This window comes from Mixophyes fleayi, chromosome 1, assembly GCF_038048845.1.
Source record: "Mixophyes fleayi isolate aMixFle1 chromosome 1, aMixFle1.hap1, whole genome shotgun sequence".
NCBI lineage: Eukaryota > Metazoa > Chordata > Amphibia > Anura > Limnodynastidae > Mixophyes > Mixophyes fleayi.
Window position 1 is genome coordinate 43239243 of NC_134402.1, and position 23396 is coordinate 43262638.

Sequence of the window (23396 nt, forward strand, 5' to 3'; positions counted from 1 at the left end):
CTTATTCTATATAGAACTGTAGCAGTTTTACCGTTCTCATTCCAAATAAAACACAAGAAAACATGCTCTGAAATCACTTGCCTGCCCATGCTCTTATAAAATACAAAGATCATTTAACAACATTACATACTGCACCTCTACAGAATAACCTCCAGGGTAGGTCGAATGTCCTTTGTGTCACGTGACTTTGGGGAATACCTGTGCAGTATGCAAATCAGCTATGCTATAAATACAGGCAAGTACAGGAAATTCTTTAGTGCACTGAAATCTGGATTGTTTTTGTTATTGTCGTTCTGTTGGCAAACATCAAGGCACACTCATCTATTTGACAGTGTACGGAAAAGATACTTCTTGTTCAGCAACGACTCACTAATCCTCAGAGGAATAAAGCACTGGAATTATCGTCCCTGAACATTGAGTAAGTCCATTTGCTTTCAAGTCACATCCTTAAAACCTTATAAAAATACAAGTTAAGAATCATATCGTTTGTAAAATGAAATATAACTGAGCAATGTCATTTTTCCATTCAAAAATGGGAACTATATTGTCTTATACTTTCCACCTTGCTCTCTATTTATATATATATTGCATTATATATTAGTAAACTACTATTTTTATTCTTTTTTCTTTTACACAATATATTATATAGGTTTAATATGTTGATGATTATATTGAAAGTTTTAGGTCAAGGACAAGGTGCACATTTGTTAAATCTTATCAATTAATATTATTTAAGTGCTATTATTGTATTGCTTGAAAACTCCACACAAAAGGCATCTAAATATTCACACATGTGAAAATCATAGACTCAATTAAATGATGCATTTTACAATCACAGCATTTGCAGGCTGGGAGCCTTTATGGCTCTGTATGTCTCTGTATATGGGATGTACTCCCTATTTTTCTCGTGTATCATTCTCCCATAAGCTGCTCTCACAGAACTGGCAAAATTCCCTTGGCCAATTTATGTTTACAATTTGCCCCTGGTTGTACTCATTGTTTACTACATTTTAAAATAATTCCCAGGGAGACTTTCCTGCTGAGCACTACTAAGCACATGTCAGTACCCTGGCATGTCATGTTTTCTGAATTTCAGCAAATATTAATTTCCCAGAGAATAAGAAATGGTTAGACATGCCTACAATATGCAGACACATAGGGACTTTATTGTCAATATTGAAAAATAGGGACATATTTTTAAAACCAAGGACTGTCCCTGCAGACGAGGGTCATTTGTCCCTATAGTTGCCCTGCATTGTATACATTGTGAGCAAATTTACTATACAATGATGCTAATGTTCTTCTATTGTTTGTTTGTTTTTTGTTTTTTGTTTTTAATGTAAAATGTGCTGCACATTATGTTATTGCTAACAGATTATTTTATTTATTGATTAAAATTAGTGACAGAGGAAGGGGGAGGTACTTTCATGGGAAGGAGGCAGTAAGCGGCTTGATGTTCACTAAAATATGACATTCTATTTTAAAGTATTTGTATTAATAAGCAAAAGTGGAGCCTGGAACAGTGCTTGGTACTGCACGGTACTGAGTGCACAGGTTGGAGCGCTGCCTAGGTTACATAGTTGCCAATAGTTCCTAATATCCAGGGACAGTCCCTGGTTTTGAATATTTTTTCCTGCTTTGTTGTACTGATCAACTACATAGTACAAGTCCTTTTATTTTGTAAGCCATTCTCATTATTTATTCATATTCTCTGGGCTGTATATGTATATTTACTGAAGATAATGATGTAAAATAATATGGATAATAATATGCAATGCCCGCTGAGACAAGAGTATTAAACACGTGTAACCCTTGGAACCTACATGTTCTGAACCTACTATGACTGTGTGTTATAGTTAAGTTCTCACCTTGGTCTCTAGTGCCGTCCTTCCACCTGAATATTGATCATGGTCTTCGTGTCAGTAGTATTGTCAGATTAATACCTAGGGTTGACTCGGGAAACCACCCACACGACTCATGGACAGAATTTACTTAGTAAGGGCTGGCAGGCAAATTTTAGCCCGGAGGGTTGAGAGTCGGCTCAGCAGCCTTTTAGGAACAGTATAAAGAAAAAGAATGCAGGTGGCCCAGTGACGCCAGCCCAAGGAAGCCTACAGCCTACTATGGGAACGGCCTGGGTTTAGATGCCCCCATGCCCCTCAGGTCAGCCAGGCCCTGGTAAGGAAGATACACACAAGATTGGGGTAAAGGCTACCTGACACATTTATTAGCATACATCAGAATAGGATAATGCTGGTGGACTAAAGCAGCAGATAATGGGTAGTAATAGAATACTCTACTACCACCCTATATTTCTATGGCAGGTATGCAAATAGATAAATAACTTTCTAGGTATCAGTACATTAATATCTTAAACCCAGTGGGCCTGATTCATTAAAAAAAAGTAAGTAAGGCAAAACCGTGTTGCATTGGAGGGTGAGGTAAATTTAAAATATGATGGCAGATTTATATTTGGGGTAGGGCATGTCCTAGATCTTTAACTTTAAATTTCAATTTCAGCTATCAAGTATGTGTGTGCTACATGAAAAAACAGACAGTATTTTCCTTATGTGCAAAATAATAAACTCATTTGCACCCCTTGAATTGTAACATGGTTTTGTCCAGAAAACTTGAGTAAGAAAACTTTTTTGCTTAACTTTCCTTAATGAATCAGGCCCAGTATGACATGAATTAATGCAATCAATAAGCAATTTGCACAGGTAATATAAACAGTCTTAGATAAATATTCACAGTACTGTCAGCATCTCAAACCTTAGATAGTGCTTACTCAGCACTTGTGGGCTCTTTCACTCACACTCTGCACATTTCCATTCCTAAGTATCTATGTCAATTGAAGAGGAGCAACCCAAAGATTTCCTCCTCACAATACCACAGTATCAATTAAGCAATGTATACTGTGCCATTGAAATGAAGTATTTTCATAAACATATTTCCTTTACATGTTCAAACAGAGCTGACAAGACCTAACCACCAGCTTATGGGACAAACTGGCCAAGATAAACTTCTGTATTTTATAAAGTGCAAGGGGATGTCCAAAACTGTAGAAACTGTTATCTAACAATGGCTTGTGTGTGCCCAATTGAACCAGCTCTAAAGTCTGTTTTACTGCATGTGCCACTGACTGAGGCCCCTGGGCCAGCCAATAGATGGACTTCATAGGACCACTTTGGCATGAACTGGTAGTGGGGACGTGTTTTCTAAGTGGGTAACTTCTGGGCATAAAGCAAAGATTTCATTTCCTCCACCACCAATAGACCATAGGAATAAATTGGACTCTCAATAACCGGTTAGTCAAAACATTCTTAGAGAACATTTTCTCATGGGAAACAGCATCAAGAGCAATACTTAAGGGTATTAAGCCATTGGAAGCAACTACCCCTGGGATCATTCAGTTTGCGCTTGTGACAGGTCCGAAGATGCCACTTTCCTTCATTAATGAGCCTCAAAGAACACATTAAGAACACAATAGCAAAATATATTCTTCTCCAGCACCTTCAGGATAACTTGATGGGGCTACTGCCATAAGCAGTAATATGTCTACGCAGACCCTATTTATTTTACAGTATAATATCTATTATTTTTAATTATATTTTACAATACATATCGGTAAATATTTGAGCACAGGTATTACTTCCTCATTCGGTGACTACAATAACTGGAAATAACATGTTGGAATGCAGCATTTCCAGTCTGGCAATACAATACCATACAGCCACACTTCACTTAGACTAATGTTCTGTCATTAAAGCCACACTATATGCTTTGCAGATATGGCCACATCCACATGGCCTTGTTTTTTTTCTCTATCTTTTAAAATGCTTGCTAGCAATTTCATTTTTGTACACTGAAGCATAGTCAATGACACATACTGGGAGCAGACATTTTAAAAAAAAAAGGATGCTATGCCTCCTTATCATCATCATCATCTAAATATTTAAATAGCGCCACTAATCCCGCAGTGCTGTACAAAGAACTCATTCACATCAGTCCCTGCCCCATTGGAGCTTACAATCTATATCCCCTCACATACACAGACACACAGGCCCAGAGAGACTAAGGGCAATTTTTTAATAGCATCCAATTACAATATCAGTATGTTTTTGGAGTGTGGAAGGAAACCTGAGCACCCGGAGGAAACCCACGCAAACACAGGGAGAACATACAAACTCCACACAGATAAGGCCATGGTCGGGAATCGAACTCATGACCCCAGTGCTGTGAGGCAGAAGTGCTAGCCATTAAGCCACCATCCTTATATTTATATAAGAGATGTAAGCACATCCTAGGAACATATTTAAAAAAACAGAAGCCATTTCAAATGTGTGGTGGGGGGAGGGGGGGGGGGTAAAGCACATAGATGTACACAAAAGATTCCCAAAAACAAAACATGGATGACATACAACAAGTAATAAACCTGTTTGTAAAAATGTAAACCTGTTTTGGTGGGAGAGGGGTACATTTATGGAAAAAAGGGTCAAAGCCAACATATGGCTGCTATGAAATGTTGAGTTATGTATGTATGGGTTGGATATGAAAAGTCAACAGTCAAAATGTTGACACCATAATGTTGATAGTAGTAATGTCTACACTGTTAAAAGGTTGACATGTAAAATGACCACTTGGAGCAGTAGGATGCTATTGGTCTGTGCAGTAACCTTCCCCCCACCTGCAATTATGGGGACAATTTTAGACAGATGGAGCTTTAAACTTATTCCCTCCATTGTAATCTCCACTACTGATGGTGTCCCAGCCCCATGGCTTACATGTCGTCATTTTAACTGTGTTGACATTATGACTGTCAACATTATGGCCATTTTGACTGTCAACATTTGAACTGCCGACATTTTGACTACATCCCATATGTATTATGACATTGGTTGAATTCCATTGTCGTGTGCTGCTCTGATAATAAAATGATTTGGAAACTGGAGGAAAATACCTGCCAATAAGCTAAAGTTACCTGAAGGCGGTAAGCTCCTTCGATGTTACAATGCTTTCAGAAGTCTGTGTCTACTTAGTCTTTCAAGGGCATTCTTTTCACTGTATTTCTTATGGGATTTTATGATATTATAATTTGAGCTACAATGTTCATTCCAGTGTTCAATTTCTCTATCCTAACTCATATTATATTATTATATTAAATGCTGCAAATCACTTAATTACCTACAAAACTTTCCTTTAAAAACGTATGTCTTTTAAGCATATTTTCAAACTAGTATCTTCTTTTCAATCTTGTATAGTCCCCTGAAAATCACCCCTTTCCTCACCATTGTCAAGAAACTTTCAATACATATTTAATGACAACACATAGGCACAATATAATCAAATATGTCTTGTTTTGTTCCTCAGATAAATACACACGTGAGAACAATGACGTCTTATAATGTTACCTGGAATGGAAATACAGAACGTAAGTGTAAATGGTTTACAACAGTTAAAAAAGTCAAATGAATAATAAATTAACCAACCTAGGGAGATGGCGATTACAAAGTAACCGTTATCGTGGGACTGGGCCCCCCTTGGGAGCCTGGTGGTGGAGATTACATTGGGGGGGGGGAATAATGCTGAAACCCCATCCGTCTGTAATGGGCCCCATGATTGCAGGTGTGGGGAAGGTTATTGCACAGACCACGAGCATCCTATTGCTGCAAGTGGTCACACCACTCCTAAAATGAAGTCGTAGCACTGGCTTTTGCCACGGCTGCGCATTCAACATAGGGGGAGTCGTGCCAATTGCAATTGGAAGTATGTCCTGAAAATGAAAACAGTGCCCGATAATGATTTTATAAAAATTGATAAGTTGATTATTGGCCATGCTCACGAATATAGTGGGAAGATGACTATGTTAATATACCCCAATGATGTCAGAAGCGACCCAGCCACTTGGCCTAAAAGCTAGATCTGTTTCCCTTTGCCCACCCCAGTGCACTTGCAGGATCGGCCTCTGTTTGGATGGCTTATTGTGACAGGGTGCATTGTAAATCAGATTGTGGTGAATGATGAGGGTTGATGGTGAGTGGAACTGGAAAATGTATAACTCTTAAGTAAAAAGGTGAATATAGACAGAACTATACAGCTGTAACACACAATAAATGTAGACATATGTTTAGTTGTGTACTGCTTGCACAAATATCTCTGATTAATGTGTAGCTGTGTGTAAGTGATGGGTACACCTAAATTACCTGTTCAGTATTTTTGTTGTAGACAAGACACACCAGCCCTATACCTAGTAGCTGGGATGTGGGATCTGATAACATGAATAGAAAGAAGATTTAGGGGCTAGTGTACAAAAGAGCGAAAAGACCTATTGCTTGTGACAGATGGTGTTTTTGCCGGCGACAAGGCCATTCCTCGCTTCGTCCTGTATATCAATGGCTGACGATAGCTTCCCCATGCCTCAGTAGCAAAATTGTGATGGGGTTCCTTGTCACTCCAAGCTTCATATTAAAGTCAAACAAAACAAAGCTTTACATTGCAGCATTCATATGCATTGTACACCAGCGTAAGATCTTTTTTTTTACATTTATTATTTCTTGAACAAATTTGTTTGCAGACATATTGAGGGGCTCTTAAAGGACATTTTCTACTCTGGATAAAGTTCTTGTGTATCCAGGCCCCATGGTAGTTACATGGCTTGCTATAGTTATAGTTACACCCTAATAATAATGTCATCCATAGGCTCCGTCACTCCACCACATACACTAATGTCAATCATAATGCCCTCAGTGGTGGAAAATCAGGTGGAGATAGATGGAGACAGTGAATCACCGAGTCTGTCAGGTATGTGACTGAGTCCTGAGATAACAGAGATATATCACACTCACGCAAAGTGTATCAGTATGTTACATTCAGATTTGGTGCAATAATGTGCTGACAACAGTTTGGTGTACATTTTTATCAAGATGATTGAAAATATATTGGCACAACAGGTGACATTGCCGTTTTGGTTGTATAAGAATAGTTGTGTCCGTATTGTGTTTTTAAGAAGTATTTGAACAAGGTCAGACCACCTTACTGTATTCAGTGTCCATCTCCTGTTCTTCAAGTATGTCCCAGGTTTATTAGACAATGAAATCATTTTAATGTCCACAGCTGCACATAGTTCAGGAGATGAGTGTACCGATCTTGTGTGCCCACTCATATGATTAAATAACTGCGGACAGGACTTCATGTGATAAGGCAATGTCATGATGTAGTAAGGGGAATGAAGGCAAGCAGGAATGCACATACTGAAAGACATATAAAGGGTGGAGCAGGGTGCTTAACAGTACAGAGAGTTGATGTGAGGCTCCTATCAAATTGGTTGTCAAACTCACCTCTACAGAGTGGGAGAAATTCTGCAACTTCAGGGTGTGTGGCTATGAAGGGGTACAGTGGGAATGGTGGCATACTGAAGTCAGCTTACCCTCCCGTCTGGAAGCAGAGTGGGGCCTCTTCTGAGCATGTGCCAGATTGGCAAGTTCAACTTGGGCTTCACTGTGCATGTGTCACTCAGTAGAGCAGAGCTGGGGCCACTTCACAGCATGCACTAGTCTTCACTGGACATACAACAGACCTGTATTTGCTCACAAGAGGCCCCAATTATTCTCCTCTGAGAGCGGAAGAGTGGCCCAGGATGCTGGAATGGCATGGTTCTTATATATAACTTGGTTTTCTTTTATTTGTACTTGGTTGTTATACATTGTTACTTTTTATGTCATTTTTATGGGGAGTAAAATATAAATCTTAGACTTAAAATTTCTGTTTTTTTCTTACATTGCATGGTTATGGATTCTGGTTGCAAATTACTCCCTCCTTCACAGTCATTTCCTTTGTCAATTTCATAAATGTGTGTTTTATACATTGGGGTAATTTTGTGTTGGAAACAAGTTAGGTTCTTTGGTACTGTATCTTTGTAATTCAATTAAGTGATATATTGACATACGCCCAGATGACCGTGTTTAGGCTATAAATCATAACATTGGAATTTACGGCTTTGTGACTCATAAGAACAACAATATGCATATCAGAATATACACACAAGATAATTCTCCCAGCACGACATCCTTGAGGATTGTGAATACAAACTACCAGAAGAAGATACCAATTAGGACCATGTCAAAGAAGCCTTGGCTAGGTCCTACTTGTCAGAAGGAGGGAAATCTACAATGAACAATATCTATTAATTTTACTATAAATTATAGGCAATCGATACAATTTTAAAAACATGTATTTATTTACATAAGACTATATTATTCCTCTTTTTTTCTAATTTTACAGTTTATACTGATGTCGGAGGAAGCAACGAGACACGAATGATAGACAGAGGACAAAGAAACAATAATACAAATGGTAAGGGGAGTTAGGAGATGCCAGCCATTGCCAGGATCCACTCAGTATTTAGGAGCCTTAACAGGGGAACAAATTAGAAGGTCAATTTCGACAATCGACGATCATAGTCTTATATGATGCAGCCAACGTGTCCCTACATATCAAAAAATATGGAGGGCTTCAGCTGCTGAAACTTTAAATTCCTCCATAGAGACACTCCATGGAATCTTATTTTAATCTCTGCCATGGAAAACACTTAGGGCTAGATTTACTAAGCTGCGGGTTTGAAAAAGTGGGGATGTTGCCTATAGCAACCAATCAGATTTTAGCTTTCATTTATTTAATACCTTCTACAAAATGACAGCTAGAATCTGATTGGTTGCTATAGGCAACATCCCCACTTTTTCAAACCCGCAGCTTAGTAAATCTAGCCCTTAGAGTTGCTAGGCAAATACAGGAGATCAACTTTGGCATTCTTTTATATTTGCAGACCTGGATCAGGACAGTAAATACACTAACTAAAATCTTAACAGACTTGCTTTGCGAAAATGCACTGTGTGGATTGGAGGATTTAAAAACATGGGCAGGGCCAGTGTTGTCACAGTAGCTCAAATGACAGTATTCTCAGCTGTTTGACCTGTATCAGATCCTTTTAGGACACTGTGCTATAGACTTAGAGGAATGTGTAGCTGTCTGTAGTGTAGTGAGGAGATAATCATCATCATCATCATCATCATCATTTATTTATATAGCGCAACTAATTCCGCAGCGCTGTACAGAGAACTCACCCACATCAGTCCCTGCCCAATTGGGGCTTACAGTCTAAATTCCCTAACACACACACACACACACACACACACAGACAGAGACAGAGACAGATAGACATAGACAGACACACAGACTAGGGTCAATTTGTTAGCAGCCAATTAACCTACCAGTATGTTTTTGGAGTGTGGGAGGAAACCGGAGCACCCGGAGGAAACCCACGCAAACACGGGGAGAACATACAAACTCCTCACAGATAAGGCCATGGTCAGGAATTGAACTCATGACCCCAGTGCTGTAAGGCAGATGTGCTAACCACTACGCCACTTTTTTATAGAACTGCAGTATGTCAGGTTACTTTTATGTTTTAAATTTAAATGTTTAATTTGGAAATCACAGGACCTTTGAATTTTGTTCAGTTCCTCTCTGCAGCTTGATTAGTTGATGGACATTCCATCCTAGCTCTCAATCCCAGTCAATCACGCTGCATGAGAATGGACAGACACAATGTAACTGGCTTTATTACAATCTATGGTTACTTCTGGTAACCATAGATAGTAATAAGAGGAACATGAAAGAGAATGCAGCCATTCATAGTAATGGATATGCACCTATAACTAACATATAATTGCAGGTAAGTAAATGATTTATTATTTTACAATGCATGGTCCATTATGTAGCTAGTAAGTTCCCAATAAAACCTTTAATGAGTAGTTCGAACCTGATTGAAATGATTTGACACAGTGGATTAAAATAAGATTGATGCCATAAAAAAACACATTTCACTTCTTGCAATATTGTCAAGCTGTTTTAACCATTACAAGAAAAAATGTCTACTTTATTTCAGGTACCCTGAGGGATGTGGAGAAAGAATGTGAGTATAGTTGTCTTTTGTAATAATACACTGACAATATTATATATAAAGGATAGCCTCCCAGCCAGAACTCTCAAAGTTTCAATAGGAAAAATAAGTAAAAATTAAGCCACACCTCCAATCCCTGTAGACCACTCCATGATCAGCCTGGTCCTAATTTGGATAGCTGCATTCTCCTCCTTCTCTACATGTCTTCTTTAAGAGTAAAAAGAATATGCGTTGTGGAAAACACATGAAACTGATGGATTGAACCTAGATCCAGTCCAGATCCAGTATAAAATATTTATACTTGTTCTCTAGAGTATGGCCAACTTCAGAGGATCCCTAACCCTACGTAGTTCCCCACCATACCTCATATTCCAGTCAGATATGGGTCACAACAGAACAGTGTTATTTTAACTTGTTCTTTACGGGGGGATCTCAAAGAGGGAGGTGTTCCATTGTGCGATATGTGGAAAGGATTGGTCATACTCTAGCTTTAGCTCCAATCCAATTTCACAAGATGACAAAAGTCAACGTAGCAAATGACAAAAGCTACACGACTTCTACACTCCACGGGATTGAATCCTTCTCTCTTTGAAATACATCTGGGCCAAAATGAATGGTTATTGCATTACATTCATGAACTATAGATAAGTAATGATAGAAGGCTATTGTACATGTATTTTAGTTGGGTAAACTTGTTGACAATAAAAGCCTGATTTTATACCTGGCTGCTCTTGTGTTAGTTATAGTATTTTTTATTTTTTTTTCAAACAGTAGCTCTATTAAAGCGTACTATGGAGGCAAGCATCACGTCACTGGATCTCCTTGTCGCCCAAGTGTATAAATATTCGAAAAGACCTGTACAAGGTAATAAATCAAATGCATTTTGCTGTATTCATAAATGACTGTCTTTGCAAGTACATATGTGAAAGGTGTGCGGTCTTTTTATTTCCAGAGGTTGTAATCATCGATGCAGTGACAATATTAACCTATTTATGTGCATCTTAAAGATGGCAAATCATCACAGACAATGAAGACGCCTAGACAAAGTGTGAAAAAAATAATTGATACTTGTAATTGTCTGAAAAAGGTGTTCTGTATTTACAACCCTGCAGTACTGACAAGTTACCTATAGTTGACAACAAAAAGATGCAGCGCTATAAACCTATCTGACACAATGGAAAAATGTGGTCTGGGTCACGAATAATCTGACAATATATTTATTCATTCAATAAAACATATAAAAACCTCTATTAATACACGGCATAGAATATAAATGAAACTACCCCACAAAGGATAAATCACAGTGCACTGTGATATATAAAAATATATATAGAGCTCATATAATAAGATGGTAGCGCTACTATATCACCAAATATATACGACAGCTGTCTCCAATGTAGCTAAATATATCAAAATGAGCATCTGGAGTAGTTTCGTAATGTTGAATTAATCCAATGCCACAAGTATCCGTGGTGGATATAGAGCCACACTAAAGATAGTCAATGGTATCCAAATATCCGGATAAAAGTATTACAATTCTGTGGTTCACAGATAGATGATGTGAATAAACATTCAGACTTGTTTATCAATGTGCAAGAGCAAGTATCATATAAATTTGCATCTATACGCTCTAAGACTCTTATATTATGCAGCTCCCACGTAGGCATCAATATAACATATATTCGCTGTTGTTAATTGTATGGTAGAGGGATAACCGGAACCATTCCCCACGGCTATAATCCTTCACCTGCCGTTAGGTCAATGATGGACAATATGGAACCTCGATGTTACTTAATATGACTAATGGGATATCCGTATATCCGTATTATCCCATATTAAAAAACAGACTTATCTGTATGAAGGCGAAGTTTAGGAATCGTGGAGCCGGCGTAATCACGGTCTTACGGAACTACTCCAGATGCTCATTTTGATATATTTAGCTACATTGGAGACAGCTGTCGTATATATTTGGTGATATAGTAGCGCTACCATCTTATTATATGAGCTCTATATATATTTTTATATATCACAGTGCACTGTGATTTATCCTTTGTGGGGTAGTTTCATTTATATTCTATGCCATGTATTAATAGAGGTTTTTATATGTTTTATTGAATGAATAAATATATTGTCAGATTATTCGTGACCCAGACCACATTTTTCCATTGTGTCAGATAGGTTTATAGCGCTGTATCTTTTTTTTTTTCTACATTTCTGTGTTTTCGGGTGGTTGCAGCCACCTGTGTATTTGCAGCAGCTTAACCTCTGTCCAGATCATTTATTTAGCAGTTTTTATACATTGGCGCTATTTTTTTTCTTTTGTTTCTAGTGGTTACCTATAGTTGACCCCTTCATATGTATTTGGCCTTATCCACTATTACCTTTTACCTCAGATGCGGTTAGCTGTATCCACTGCATGCCGGAAACTTCTAGAATTCCTGTCATGAAACAGATCACTGATCTCTATTGTAAACATGTTCACGGAAGATGCTGCATTACAGGTTTTTCCCTCTGCATGAAAACAAAAGAAGATGTTTACTGTAGAGATCAATCATTTTTATAATAAGTGTTGTTCTACCATTGTCCAACATACTGTACAAAAGGTAAAATGCTGCTATATTACCCAGTATGCATATATCCTATAAGGGAAGATATACCCTATAAATTAAAAGGGTTTCTTATCTATTTATTGTACTATAAATATTCACTAAAACTAAGTACATAGTTCATTCTACACAGAAGCACCAACTTCTCTACATATTTGTATTCATTAGCATTAGTGTACAAAGCCATTTTTGTGTTTACACTCAGAAAGTCAATAATATTGCCCATTCTCCCCAATGGTTTTGTACTAAAAAGTAGGAAGATGCAAAGTAAGGTATTGTTTTATTTAGATAAACAATGGTCAGCAGGGTGTTAGGCTGCCGGTTTGATAACTAACTTGCAGAACAGATGACAGAGGTCTTTACCTTTAGCAGCCACCTTTCCCGTAAAGCTCTATGTGCTCACAGGTACTTGGATGCCCCCAGGACTTAACTCTTAGTGTAGTGAAAGTTCGTTATACAACACCACAGTGGCAGGCCAGAGGAGGCTGAGTAGATGGTAGCGGATTGTCAGACGTTAGCCGAGGTCAAGGGTCACAAGCAAGGTAGAGTGGTCAGAGAACAAGCCAAGGGTCAGGGTCACAGGCAAGAAGGCAAGGTCCAAGGTACAGGAAGAGGGTCACAACAGTAAATCAGCAATACAGGAATCCAGAGCAGGTCAGCAACAGTAAAGACTGGACGCCATAACCAGCAGGGCGGCTAAGCCCTCCTTGCCTTAAATACTGGCACTGGCCAATCAGGGCTGACACAGGGCTAACATTATTCCAAATATATTTGTGGAGCTTACCGGACACTCAAGTGAGTCTGAACAAATTTCCACTGTAAAAATTCTGAATCCATTCTAAGGTGAAGGTAATATGAAATCTGTACAAAAAAAAGTTGCTGTGAGAAAACCACTTCATCAAGATTGAGAAATGATTCAACCATTAAGGATGCACATCATGTGTCTTTAAAACATAAAGTTAAGGAATATAATTCTAGCAGGACAGCGTTCTTTTTGTTTCAGTTTAACACATTACAAAGGACCGACAATTGCTCTATAGCATAACACCTTATAACATTAGAATATTAGTAACATTTTTATTGGTTGATCTTAATGTAACATTTATATTGAAAATGTGCTATTATATGTCTAAATGGTATCTTCCCGCGGGCTGGGCAGGAGGGCATAGAATCACCAATGTTAGGGCCGGCCAGAAGGCAGGCCGGCTGCCCCCAGAGTCATCAATGACGCGGCCGCATCCCGTGTCACGAGATGCGGCCGCCTGTGCGCCCCCCCGGGCTGAAATTGCCAGCCCGCGCCTGCTGCCTTGTACCACTTCATATTAACGATCTGGATATATTTATACTTTAATAACTCTTGATTTGTAAGGTGCCGCAATGCTCTGCAGAGCTAGACTGGGATGAAACACTCTGTATTACAGTCCAATGAAACAGGACAGTGATACAGAGTCATACAAGGTAGACAAAATAAGATGCGATAGTGCAGGAAGAGCCTGCTTGAGATCTTACAATCTAGTGGGAAAAGCACTTAGAGGTTAATTTATTAAGCTGCAGGTTTGAAAAAGTGGAGATGTTGCCTATAGCAACCAATCAGATTCTAGTTATCATTAATGTAGTACATGCTACGAAATGACAACTAGAATTTGATTGGTTGCTATAGGCAACATTTCCACATTTCACACCCACAGCTTCATAAATATACCTCTTAGTGTGGATTGGGACAGTAACAAGGGTATACCAGTGTGAGTAGGTTAGTGGGATTAGCGTAAGATCTAGTAAACAAATAGGTTATCAGATAATATTTTAAGTCTTGAAGGTTGGTTATAAGTCTGATCAGGCAGGGGAAGGAATTACGTAGGTGGCTAGCGGCATGGGAGAACTCTTGTAGATGGGGGTGAGAGGTGATAATCAGAGAGGAGGAGACACACAGGTCAGAAGCAGGTCTAAGAGTGTGTGAGGAAGAGTATTCCCAGACGAGGCATTAGACACATGATGAGTGTCATATATATACACATATCTATATATATATATATTTATATATATATATATATATATATATATTCCTAAACTGGCTACCTATATCCTTCAGAATCCAACTGAAATTAGTCACTCTCCCATAAGCCCTATTAACACATGTATATACATATATATATTTTTGCTTATTTTTATTTTTTTTTGTTTGTTTCAGCACAAGCACCTACAGCGATGACGGGAAGAGGTTTGAGTCAACTTTTAGAAGAATTTCAGAGCAAAATGGAAGAACTGGAAACAGCAGTAAAAGGTACATTATCTATAGTATTATATACCTCATGCTCCCTACTCCTCCTCTCGCTTCCCCGCCTACCATCTTTCTAATGTACAAACCGCCTCCATGTTATATTACTAATTTCAGATTTTTCATCTATTTTAGCTAATTTCATCGATGAGCCCACAACAAGTAAGTAATAGTTACTCCTCTTTCTTTTCTTGCACTATATAAAGATTACAGAGCAAAATGTTATGTTACCGGAAACTCTAATCATTAAGACATAAATTTGTTAAAGATCATGATTGTTTAAACCTTCAAAGTGTTCTTCAATGTGTCTCAATAGAAATATTACAGTGCAAAAAGATTATGTACCTTTGAGTGATTTTGTAAAAGATTTTCATAAAAAAATGGAAGAACTGAAAAGAGTAATATGTAACAGCCCCTCGCTCCACTCCTGAGTAGGGTGTTGCAGATATACTGGGTATTAAGGAAAGTAAAGCAAAAAAAGTTTTCTCTGGGACAAACCATTTTACAATGCAAGGGGTGCAAACTAGTTTATTATTTTGCCAGTTAAATACTGGCTGGTTTTTCATCTAGCACTCAAATACTTGATAGCTTTATTTTTACACTGAAATTTAAAGTTGCACTAGGACATGTCCTATCCCAACTATAAATCTGTCCCCACATTTTAAATTTACCTCCCCCTCCAATGCAACTTGGTTTGCTCTCCTTAATGGCTCAAGCTACTCACTTCCAGTCTTGTTGGTGCAGTGCCTATACCCGTCACCTGTGCTGCACGCTGTTGAGATATGCGTAGCTTGTCTTACCAGGTGACGACTTGGGAGGCCCCCTTGAATCCACACAGATCTCTGAGGAATCATCTAAGACAGCATATAAATAAAAATCACCTTTGGTATATTAAAGGGAAGGGGTGATTGGAAAATGGATTTGAGTTTAACAGGTGGCACAGAAGTTGTAAAATGCAATATACAGTTTAATCTCGGATACAACTCTCAATCACAGATGTAATACAACTTGTTATTCACCTCACTACATGAAACACGTCTCTCTATGCAGATTATATATTATATATATTCCTACCACTCTGACAGTTAATATATCACACCCTGGTTGCCTTTAGAATTCACCAATTCAATTTTTGGTAGGCAAAAGAACAGTGGATCAATAGAAACACAAATTCCATAAAGAAGAATATAATGGCCCACTAAACAACCCAAGGTGCTGAGTGTCCATCAACTCTCAGTCACTTAATGCTGGCATATAAACCTCCACATTCACAAAAGTAAACATAAGGTCTCCTCCCAACATCCTAGGCTGCTGGGAAATGTAGGCAGGGATACATGCCCAGCAGTGCCATCTTGGTGAAGCTGATCAGTGGCGCCATTTTGGTGAAGCCCCACAGGGGTTAAAAATAAAATGTAGTATAGTATAATGAATATCTTTATACTGCCCTCTTCCCCAGCTTTCAACTTTACATAGGTAGAATCAGGCTTCATGTTATTTTATTAATTCTATTTTTCTAGTTTATATTTTATTAAAGTAAAGGTGAATATATTTATACCAATTAACTTTTTTTCATCCATTTTAGCACAACTCATCGATGAGCCCCCAGACCGTAAGTAATAATTACTTTTCTTTCCTTTCCTTAAAATTACAGTACAAAAAATTATCTTTTTGAACACTCTAATAATTAAGATATCAAATTAGTTAAAAATGTACAGTCATGGCCAAAAGTTTTGAGAATAACACAAGTATTGGTTTTCACAAAGTTTGCTGCCTCACTGTTTTTAGACCTTTTTGTCAGATGTTGCTATGAAGTAATATTACAAGCATTGTATAAGTGTCAAAGGCTTTTATTGACAATTACATTAAGTTTATCCAAAGAGTTAATATTTGCAGTGTTGACCCTGCTTTTTGAAGACCTCTGCAAATCGCCCTGGTATGCTGTCAATCAACTTCTGGGCCACATACTGACTGATGGCAGCTCATTCTTGCCTAATCAATGCTTGGAGCTTGTCAGAATTTGTGGGTGTTTGCTGTTGGCATGACATAGGACTAATGGTAGCGCTCACCTTTCCTTCCCTGGAAAAGCGTTTTTCCAGAGAACAATCTGAAAGGGAATTCATCAGAGAAAATTACTTTAACCCAGTCCTCAGCAGTCCAATCCCTGTACCGTTTGCAGGATATTAGTCTGTCCATAATGTTTTTCCTGGAGAGAAGTGGTTTCTTTGTTGGCCTTCTTCACACCAGGCCATCCTCCAAAAGTCTTCACCTCGCTGTGTGTGCAGATGCACTCACACCTGCCTGCTACCATTTCTGAGCATTCTCTGCACTGGTGGTGCCCCGATCCCGCAGCTGACTTTAGGAGATGGTCCTCGTGCATGCTGGACATTCCTGTGTGCCCTGAAACCTTCTTCACAACTATTGAACCTCTCTCCTTGAAGTTCTTGATGATCTGATAAATGGTTGATTTAGGTGCAATCTTACTACCAGCAATATCCTTGCCTGTGAAGCCCTTTTTGTGCAAAGCAATGATGACTGCACGTGTTTCCTTGCAGATAACCATGGTTAACAGAGGAAAAACAATGATTTCAAGCACTACCCTCCTTTTCAAGCTTCCAGTCTGTTATTCTAACTCATTTAGCATGACAAAGTGATCTCCAGCCTTGTCCTCGTCAACACTCTCACCTGTGTTAAGGAGAGAATCACTGGCCTGATGTCAGCTAGTCCTTTTGTGTCAGGGCTGAAATGCAGTGGAGATGTTGTTTTGGGGATAAAGTTCATTGTCATGGCAAAGAGGGACTTTGAAATTAATTGCCATTCATCTGATCACTTTTCATGACATTCTGGAGTATATGCAAATTGCCATCATAAAAACTGAGGCAGCAGACTTTGTGAAAAATTGTATTTGTGTAATGACTGTAGTATCAACCATCTCCCAACTAACAGCTTATAAAAATATTTTTTTTCATCAAAATTTATGAAGCACATTCGATATGCACCCCAACACACAGCTAATTAAATCTCCCCCCAAAAGTCCAACCTACTACCACTTTAGACCGTTTATTAAATTCAGTTTCTCTCTTAAAATACTTTCTGGCTTAGCTTTATTTATAGCTTAAATTAATTAATTAATTAATTAATTAATTAATTCATATATCTGTGTCTCTCATATCAATCCTAGTGGCTGGGGTTGCTGGGAAATTTTGTTTCCCCAGAAGTGAATTGCAGTCAAGTGTGCCAGGGCTCCAGAGACTTTCCAGGGATATGTTTGACCAAGAACTCCTATTGCAACAGACGTGCAGAAGGCAGTTGGTGTTATATTAATAAGTGGTCTGGTTCTTGAGGATAGGAGAGATTAGCAAGTTTGAAGATGAAAGAGAAAGTAAGTGCCAGTGAAGAGGCACAGGTTAAAGAGGCTAGATGTTAGCAAACATTTGGAGAGGGGGAACATAGGAGTTGGTAGTAAACAGAGTCAAAGGGACAGGTTGAGTGGGGAAATTAAAAGAGGAGTGTGTAGGCTCGTCCTTAGTAATGGTGGAGAAAGAACTGAGAGTGAATGGATCTGGCGAGAGATTTCTAAATGGATAATGTAATTTTTGTATTTGAAGAAAAGATGAAGTCGACAGTGGTGGTGGGTTGAGGAGCGAATAGCGAATTGAAGGTGGCCCGAGGTTCCCACTACCCTGACACCTTCTATACCCTCCCTTCTAGGGGTGTGCAAGTTCCAGACTCATTGTAAAGGTTTTGGGAATCCCAGGGTAACAGGACTCCCCAGTCCCTGTGGCGACATGGGGTCTGAAGACCCTTAGAACCTTCTGAGGAGGGCCTGAAGTTGCTGCACCCTTTTGCACTTTCTGGCTTTTGCAGCTCTCTTTGCCCTTGGGGTATAAAAGCACCAAACTCGGGCTTTCAATAGAAAAAAAAATGTATCTAGGAGTGGGAACTTCCCAATCCCTCTTGATATATTTTGAATATAAAAAAGAAGAAATAAAATACTAATTTAATTATTTTAAAATGCAACCAACAGGATTTTCTCCCACAGGAGAACATATAGAATTCACTTGGATACCCTAACAAATAGAAAAAGTTATTGGCGTTTCAGGGGTACATAGGAAAAATGTGTTTGGTCACAATGTTACAAAGTACCCCCAATCATTAAAGGGTTAACTAAACTCATTAACTTGAAACTCACTAACGCACAAGTGGTTTAAATGTGAAGACATTGCATGATACACTAAAAAAGGCCACACGATTCATGTTGTTTTTAATGTATATACCTTGTAAAGCATAAGGTTATAGAATTACAATAACAACCTGTCTCTTTCTGTCTCTAGCTTTTCGCCCTGTCGAGCTCTACTATTTAATACAACATGTTGAAAATGATAATTGGATCCACCTAATGAGGGTCCTTAATATGAACAACAAAGAGATGGAGACATGCAGAAATATGTCATCAGATGTAAGAGAACAGAAGTACCAGATGCTCCTATTCTGGTTGAGTAAAGCCCAGGATGGAATCAGAAACTGTAAAAATGAGCTCATATTTGCTTTAGAGGTCATTGACTACAGATATCTCGCTGACTTTTTTAGACAGGGATGTACTAGATCAGGTAAGAAAAACCTACTAGATTGTTTTACTCTCTTGTGCTAAGATGTGTATCTACTATATAAAAGCCTAGTGGCGTGTGTCTGTGTGTGTGAAAAAAAAAAAACAAGCTGCAGCGCCACAGGCTGGGCGAAGTTATACACTGAGCTACTAAATTCTTAGTGTGTGTGGAAAAAAAACTCAGAAAGGGCTGAAATTTGGTATACTAAGATGTTTTTAATTTGTTAATTTAATTTGTTAATTTTTAAAAGTGTTTATAAAGATTTTAAAAAATATATATATATTTCTTGAAGGAGAAGTGACAGTTGGGAGTGGTTGGTGGTTGCCGGGGGTGACAGTGGGGAGTGGTTGGTGGTTTTTTGGGGGGGTGACAGAGCGAGAGGAGTGTGATACTCAGGACCACTGAGAGAGATCCCTGTGTCTGGATAGACATCTGGATAGATGTGGCGATAAAGATGAAGGATGAGGTGATGGAGAAAAATGATGAGGTGGTGACATGCGGACCACGTTAAAAAAGGGCGCTTACGTCGGGAAGTAACGCTCTTTCCCTGAGGAGGCCTGACCTAGCCCCAAATGCATGACAAGAACCTTTTTAACACCTTAAGTAGCTTGATTTGACTAGAATGCATGAGTATCATGCACGGGTTAACTTGTGTGGTAATATGTGTCTACAGGAATCCTTTGTAACTCCTTGACCATTGCTACTGTAAATATGTAGATTGTGGACAGACACAATGTGCACACTGCCATCACTAAGTACCTCTGCATGTACAAGGAAGTATTCTTGTTCCAAAGATTTCAAATTACAAATGTCATCAGAATTCCGCTCTGCTCTGATATAATTTTGAAACCTCCCTATGTACATAACTGGCCTTGCAACTAGATACAAGGTGAGAAGAGAGGAAAAGAGAAGAGTGGGGGATAGGGGATAAAAAGGGATCAGCTTAGAGCCTGCATAGGGCCCTGGGGTCCCACATTTAAGCAACTTTCTCTGCAGTATCAAACAAATGAAAGGAAAAAAATATCGGTAACAAAATATTTTCTGGCCCATCTTGCTTTAGGATCAGGGGAGGGCTGGCAAATTTTAAAGGTAAAAAAAATACAGGTGGCCCAGTGACTCAGCCCAAGGTAGCTCAGTATGGGACTAGCCTGGAGGGCAGATGCCCCTCTGCCCCCCCCCCTTCCCCAGTGTGATTGTCTGTTCAAAGTGTTATTTATTGTAACTTATCAATGGAAAGCTTTCTAGAATTCGGTTGTACTATGCTTGCCAGTAGAACGTGACATCCAATTCCGATTGTTGCTACCACAAAAGTCCCTCATTTTGAACAGGCCTTGGTATTATTTAATATAATGTATGTTTATGCACATTTTACGTTTGTGTTATATATACTTATTATATGTTTTATTTTGCTTCATCTCCAGCTCCTCAATTAAGATAGAAGAGGATGCAATCCAACCAACATAACGGGATAAAAGGATCACTAATGCATTACTGCAAACTTCAAATATCCATCTTCTATATGTAGTATCTACATACAATATGCACTTTTAATGAATTAGTATGGATATAAACAAGCTTCGACTGGCCCACGTCACCTTTGGCAAAATGAACTGTTTCCTTGTAGTGAAAGAAACATATCTACAACAATTTTCAAGAGACAATTCCTGTTTGCTCATATTGCTGAAGGTCGTTTGGCCTAGTGATTTGGAGTGTGTGAAGGCCAGAGTTGGGTTTCTTCTTGATACATAAGAGGCATTCCCAGTTGGGACATTATGTGAAAATTATTAACCAGCTAACTATTTGTTGTATGTAATTATGTATTTAGTGTCTAAAGATGTGTATTTTATGTAAATATATTATTTCCACCCTGCTGCAGATATAACTAGATTTCCTGTTGGGTCCACAATAACTCAGTCTGACATTCTACATTTAGACTAGTTTAACAAATTTGTGTTTGTAATCTTATTTAGTAAGGTATGAAATGTATAAATCTGATTCAGTTTGTAATATAATTAAAGTTAGAAATCCACTTACTTGCCAACTTTTCTTTACTCCACTCCGTGATCAAATCCCTGTGGCCCCGCCCCCTGCCTTGTAATCGTGGCACTGCACAAAGGGGAGCGGGCACGATGACGTGTATTGCATTAGTAAGCCCCACCTCCACCCAAGATCTGAGAGGCTGCCCGCTCCACTGGAACTCCCTGAGGACTGCCCGAAATTCGGGAGTCTCTCGGACATTCCGGAAGAGTAGGGAAGTATGCTTATGCAGTTTCCCAATGTATGCAATAAATATTCACTATTCTCAGAAATTTTACAACTCAATATCTAAAAGAGAGCTGTATCTTTATATTAATATATTTTTTATTAAAAAAATTGTGAAATCAACCTGTTACACCTTTGCTTTCATTTCTAAACAACAAGAAAAAGTGAATTAGTTGATATTGTTAATAAGTGCCCAACTCCATGTCCCTCTGAATGTATCTGTTGTCTTTCTTATTTTGTTGTGTAGTATATGTGGATCTTAATTATAAGTTTATTAACTAACATTCTTAAAGTTAAAGTGGTTATTCCTGGAAAAATAAGATGCATCACCATAGAAACAAGGATCATCTATTTTTCTTATTGATTGGAAATAAGACAGTAAACTAATAAAGAACTTTTCACTTTTCTTACTTTTGTTTGATTATGTTTCTTACCTGTCAATAAAATGTTTTCTTTCAACACAGACTTCCAAATACTGTTATAACTTTTTACATGAAATAAAATATTATAGGCACTATCAGGAGGTAATTGACATAAATGAAATATATATATATATATATATATATATATATATATATATATATATACAAGTTAACCCGTGCATGATACTCATGCATTCTAGTCAAATCAAGCTACTTAAGGTGTTAAAAAGGTTCCTGTCATGCATTTGGGCCATAGCCCAGGCCTCAACCACCAACCACTCCCCACTGTCACCCCCGGCAACCACCCACCACTCCCAACTGTCACTTCTCCTTCAAGAAATATATATATATATTTTTAAATCTTTATAAACACTTTTAACAATTAACAAATCAAATTAACAAATTAAAAACATCGTAGTATACCAAATTTCAGCCCTTTCTGAATTTTTTTTCCCACACACACTAAGAATTTAGTAGATCAGTGTATAACTCCGCCTAGCAGGTGGCGCTGCAGCTTGGTTTTATTTTTTCCACACACAGACAGACTAACACATGCCACTAGACATTTATATTATATATATATATATATATATATATATATATATATATACACACATCTTTCTTTCGCCTTTACAAAGTAGAGGGAGCCATTTAATGAACTAATATTTAGGTTATTGATAGACTGTATTCTGATCAATATTGGTTCTGTTAGAAAGTGATGAGTACTTTAAAAAAACCAACGTGCTCCCATGCGTATGACTATGGATAAGTACAGAATTTACTTTGAAATATACACTCATTAGGTCTTTTACTTTAACTATGCAGGCAAATAAAATTGTTCACATATGTAGATATAAACTGTTTATTAGGCACAAAGAAAAAGATAACTGAAAAGTTGATCTTGAGAGTATAAAGAGATTGCTGTGTTCCAAAATGTATTTCTTAACACATATATACACACACACAGTGCCCATTTTGTGTAGTGAAGTGAATAACATTGTTTACCGCATTACAATGGCACCTGTCAAGGGGTGGGAAATATTAGGAAGTAAGTCAACTGTCAGTTCTTGAAGTTGATGTGTTGGAAGCAGGAAAAATTGGCAAGCGTAAGGATCTGAGCGATTTTAACAAGTTGGCCAAATTGTGATGGCTAGGGGACTGGGTCAGAGCATCTCCAAAATGGCAGGTCTTGTGGGATATTCCCGGTATGCAGTGGTTATAGTACCTATCAAGTGGTCCAAGGGGGAGAGGGAAGTCTAGTACATCAGG

At 38.2% G+C, this 23396-nt stretch overlaps 1 protein-coding gene across 2 annotated transcripts; it reads left to right on the forward strand.

Annotated features, from left to right (window-relative positions):
* Positions 1 to 273: 273 nt before the first annotated feature.
* LOC142104324 (uncharacterized) lies at positions 274 to 22170 on the forward strand. Of its 2 annotated transcripts, XM_075188925.1 has the most exons (11): positions 274 to 418; positions 5371 to 5431; positions 6700 to 6801; positions 8281 to 8352; positions 9944 to 9970; positions 10730 to 10822; positions 14753 to 14845; positions 14975 to 15001; positions 16422 to 16448; positions 19171 to 19446; positions 20865 to 22170. In XM_075188925.1, exons 2-11 carry the CDS (start codon positions 5392 to 5394, stop codon positions 20879 to 20881), a joined length of 774 nt encoding a protein of 257 aa, XP_075045026.1. In that variant the 5' UTR covers positions 274 to 418; positions 5371 to 5391; the 3' UTR covers positions 20882 to 22170. The 2 variants fall into 2 exon arrangements, with proteins under 2 accessions (XP_075045026.1, XP_075045034.1); XM_075188933.1 differs by lacking the exon at positions 6700 to 6801.
* The last annotated feature ends 1226 nt before the right edge of the window (positions 22171 to 23396 follow it).

What these genes read in the sequence shown, in the direction of transcription:
- LOC142104324 (XM_075188925.1), top strand. Translation starts at nt 5,392, where the DNA reads ATGACGTCTTATAATGTTACCTGGAATGGAAATACAGAAC. An exon ending in CTGGAATGGAAATACAGAAC is followed by an intron (nt 5,432 to 6,699) that starts GTAAGTGTAAAT and finishes TGTCATCCATAG; the next exon opens with GCTCCGTCACTCCACCACAT. An exon ending in CATCGATGAGCCCCCAGACC is followed by an intron (nt 16,449 to 19,170) that starts GTAAGTAATAAT and finishes TTCTGTCTCTAG; the next exon opens with CTTTTCGCCCTGTCGAGCTC.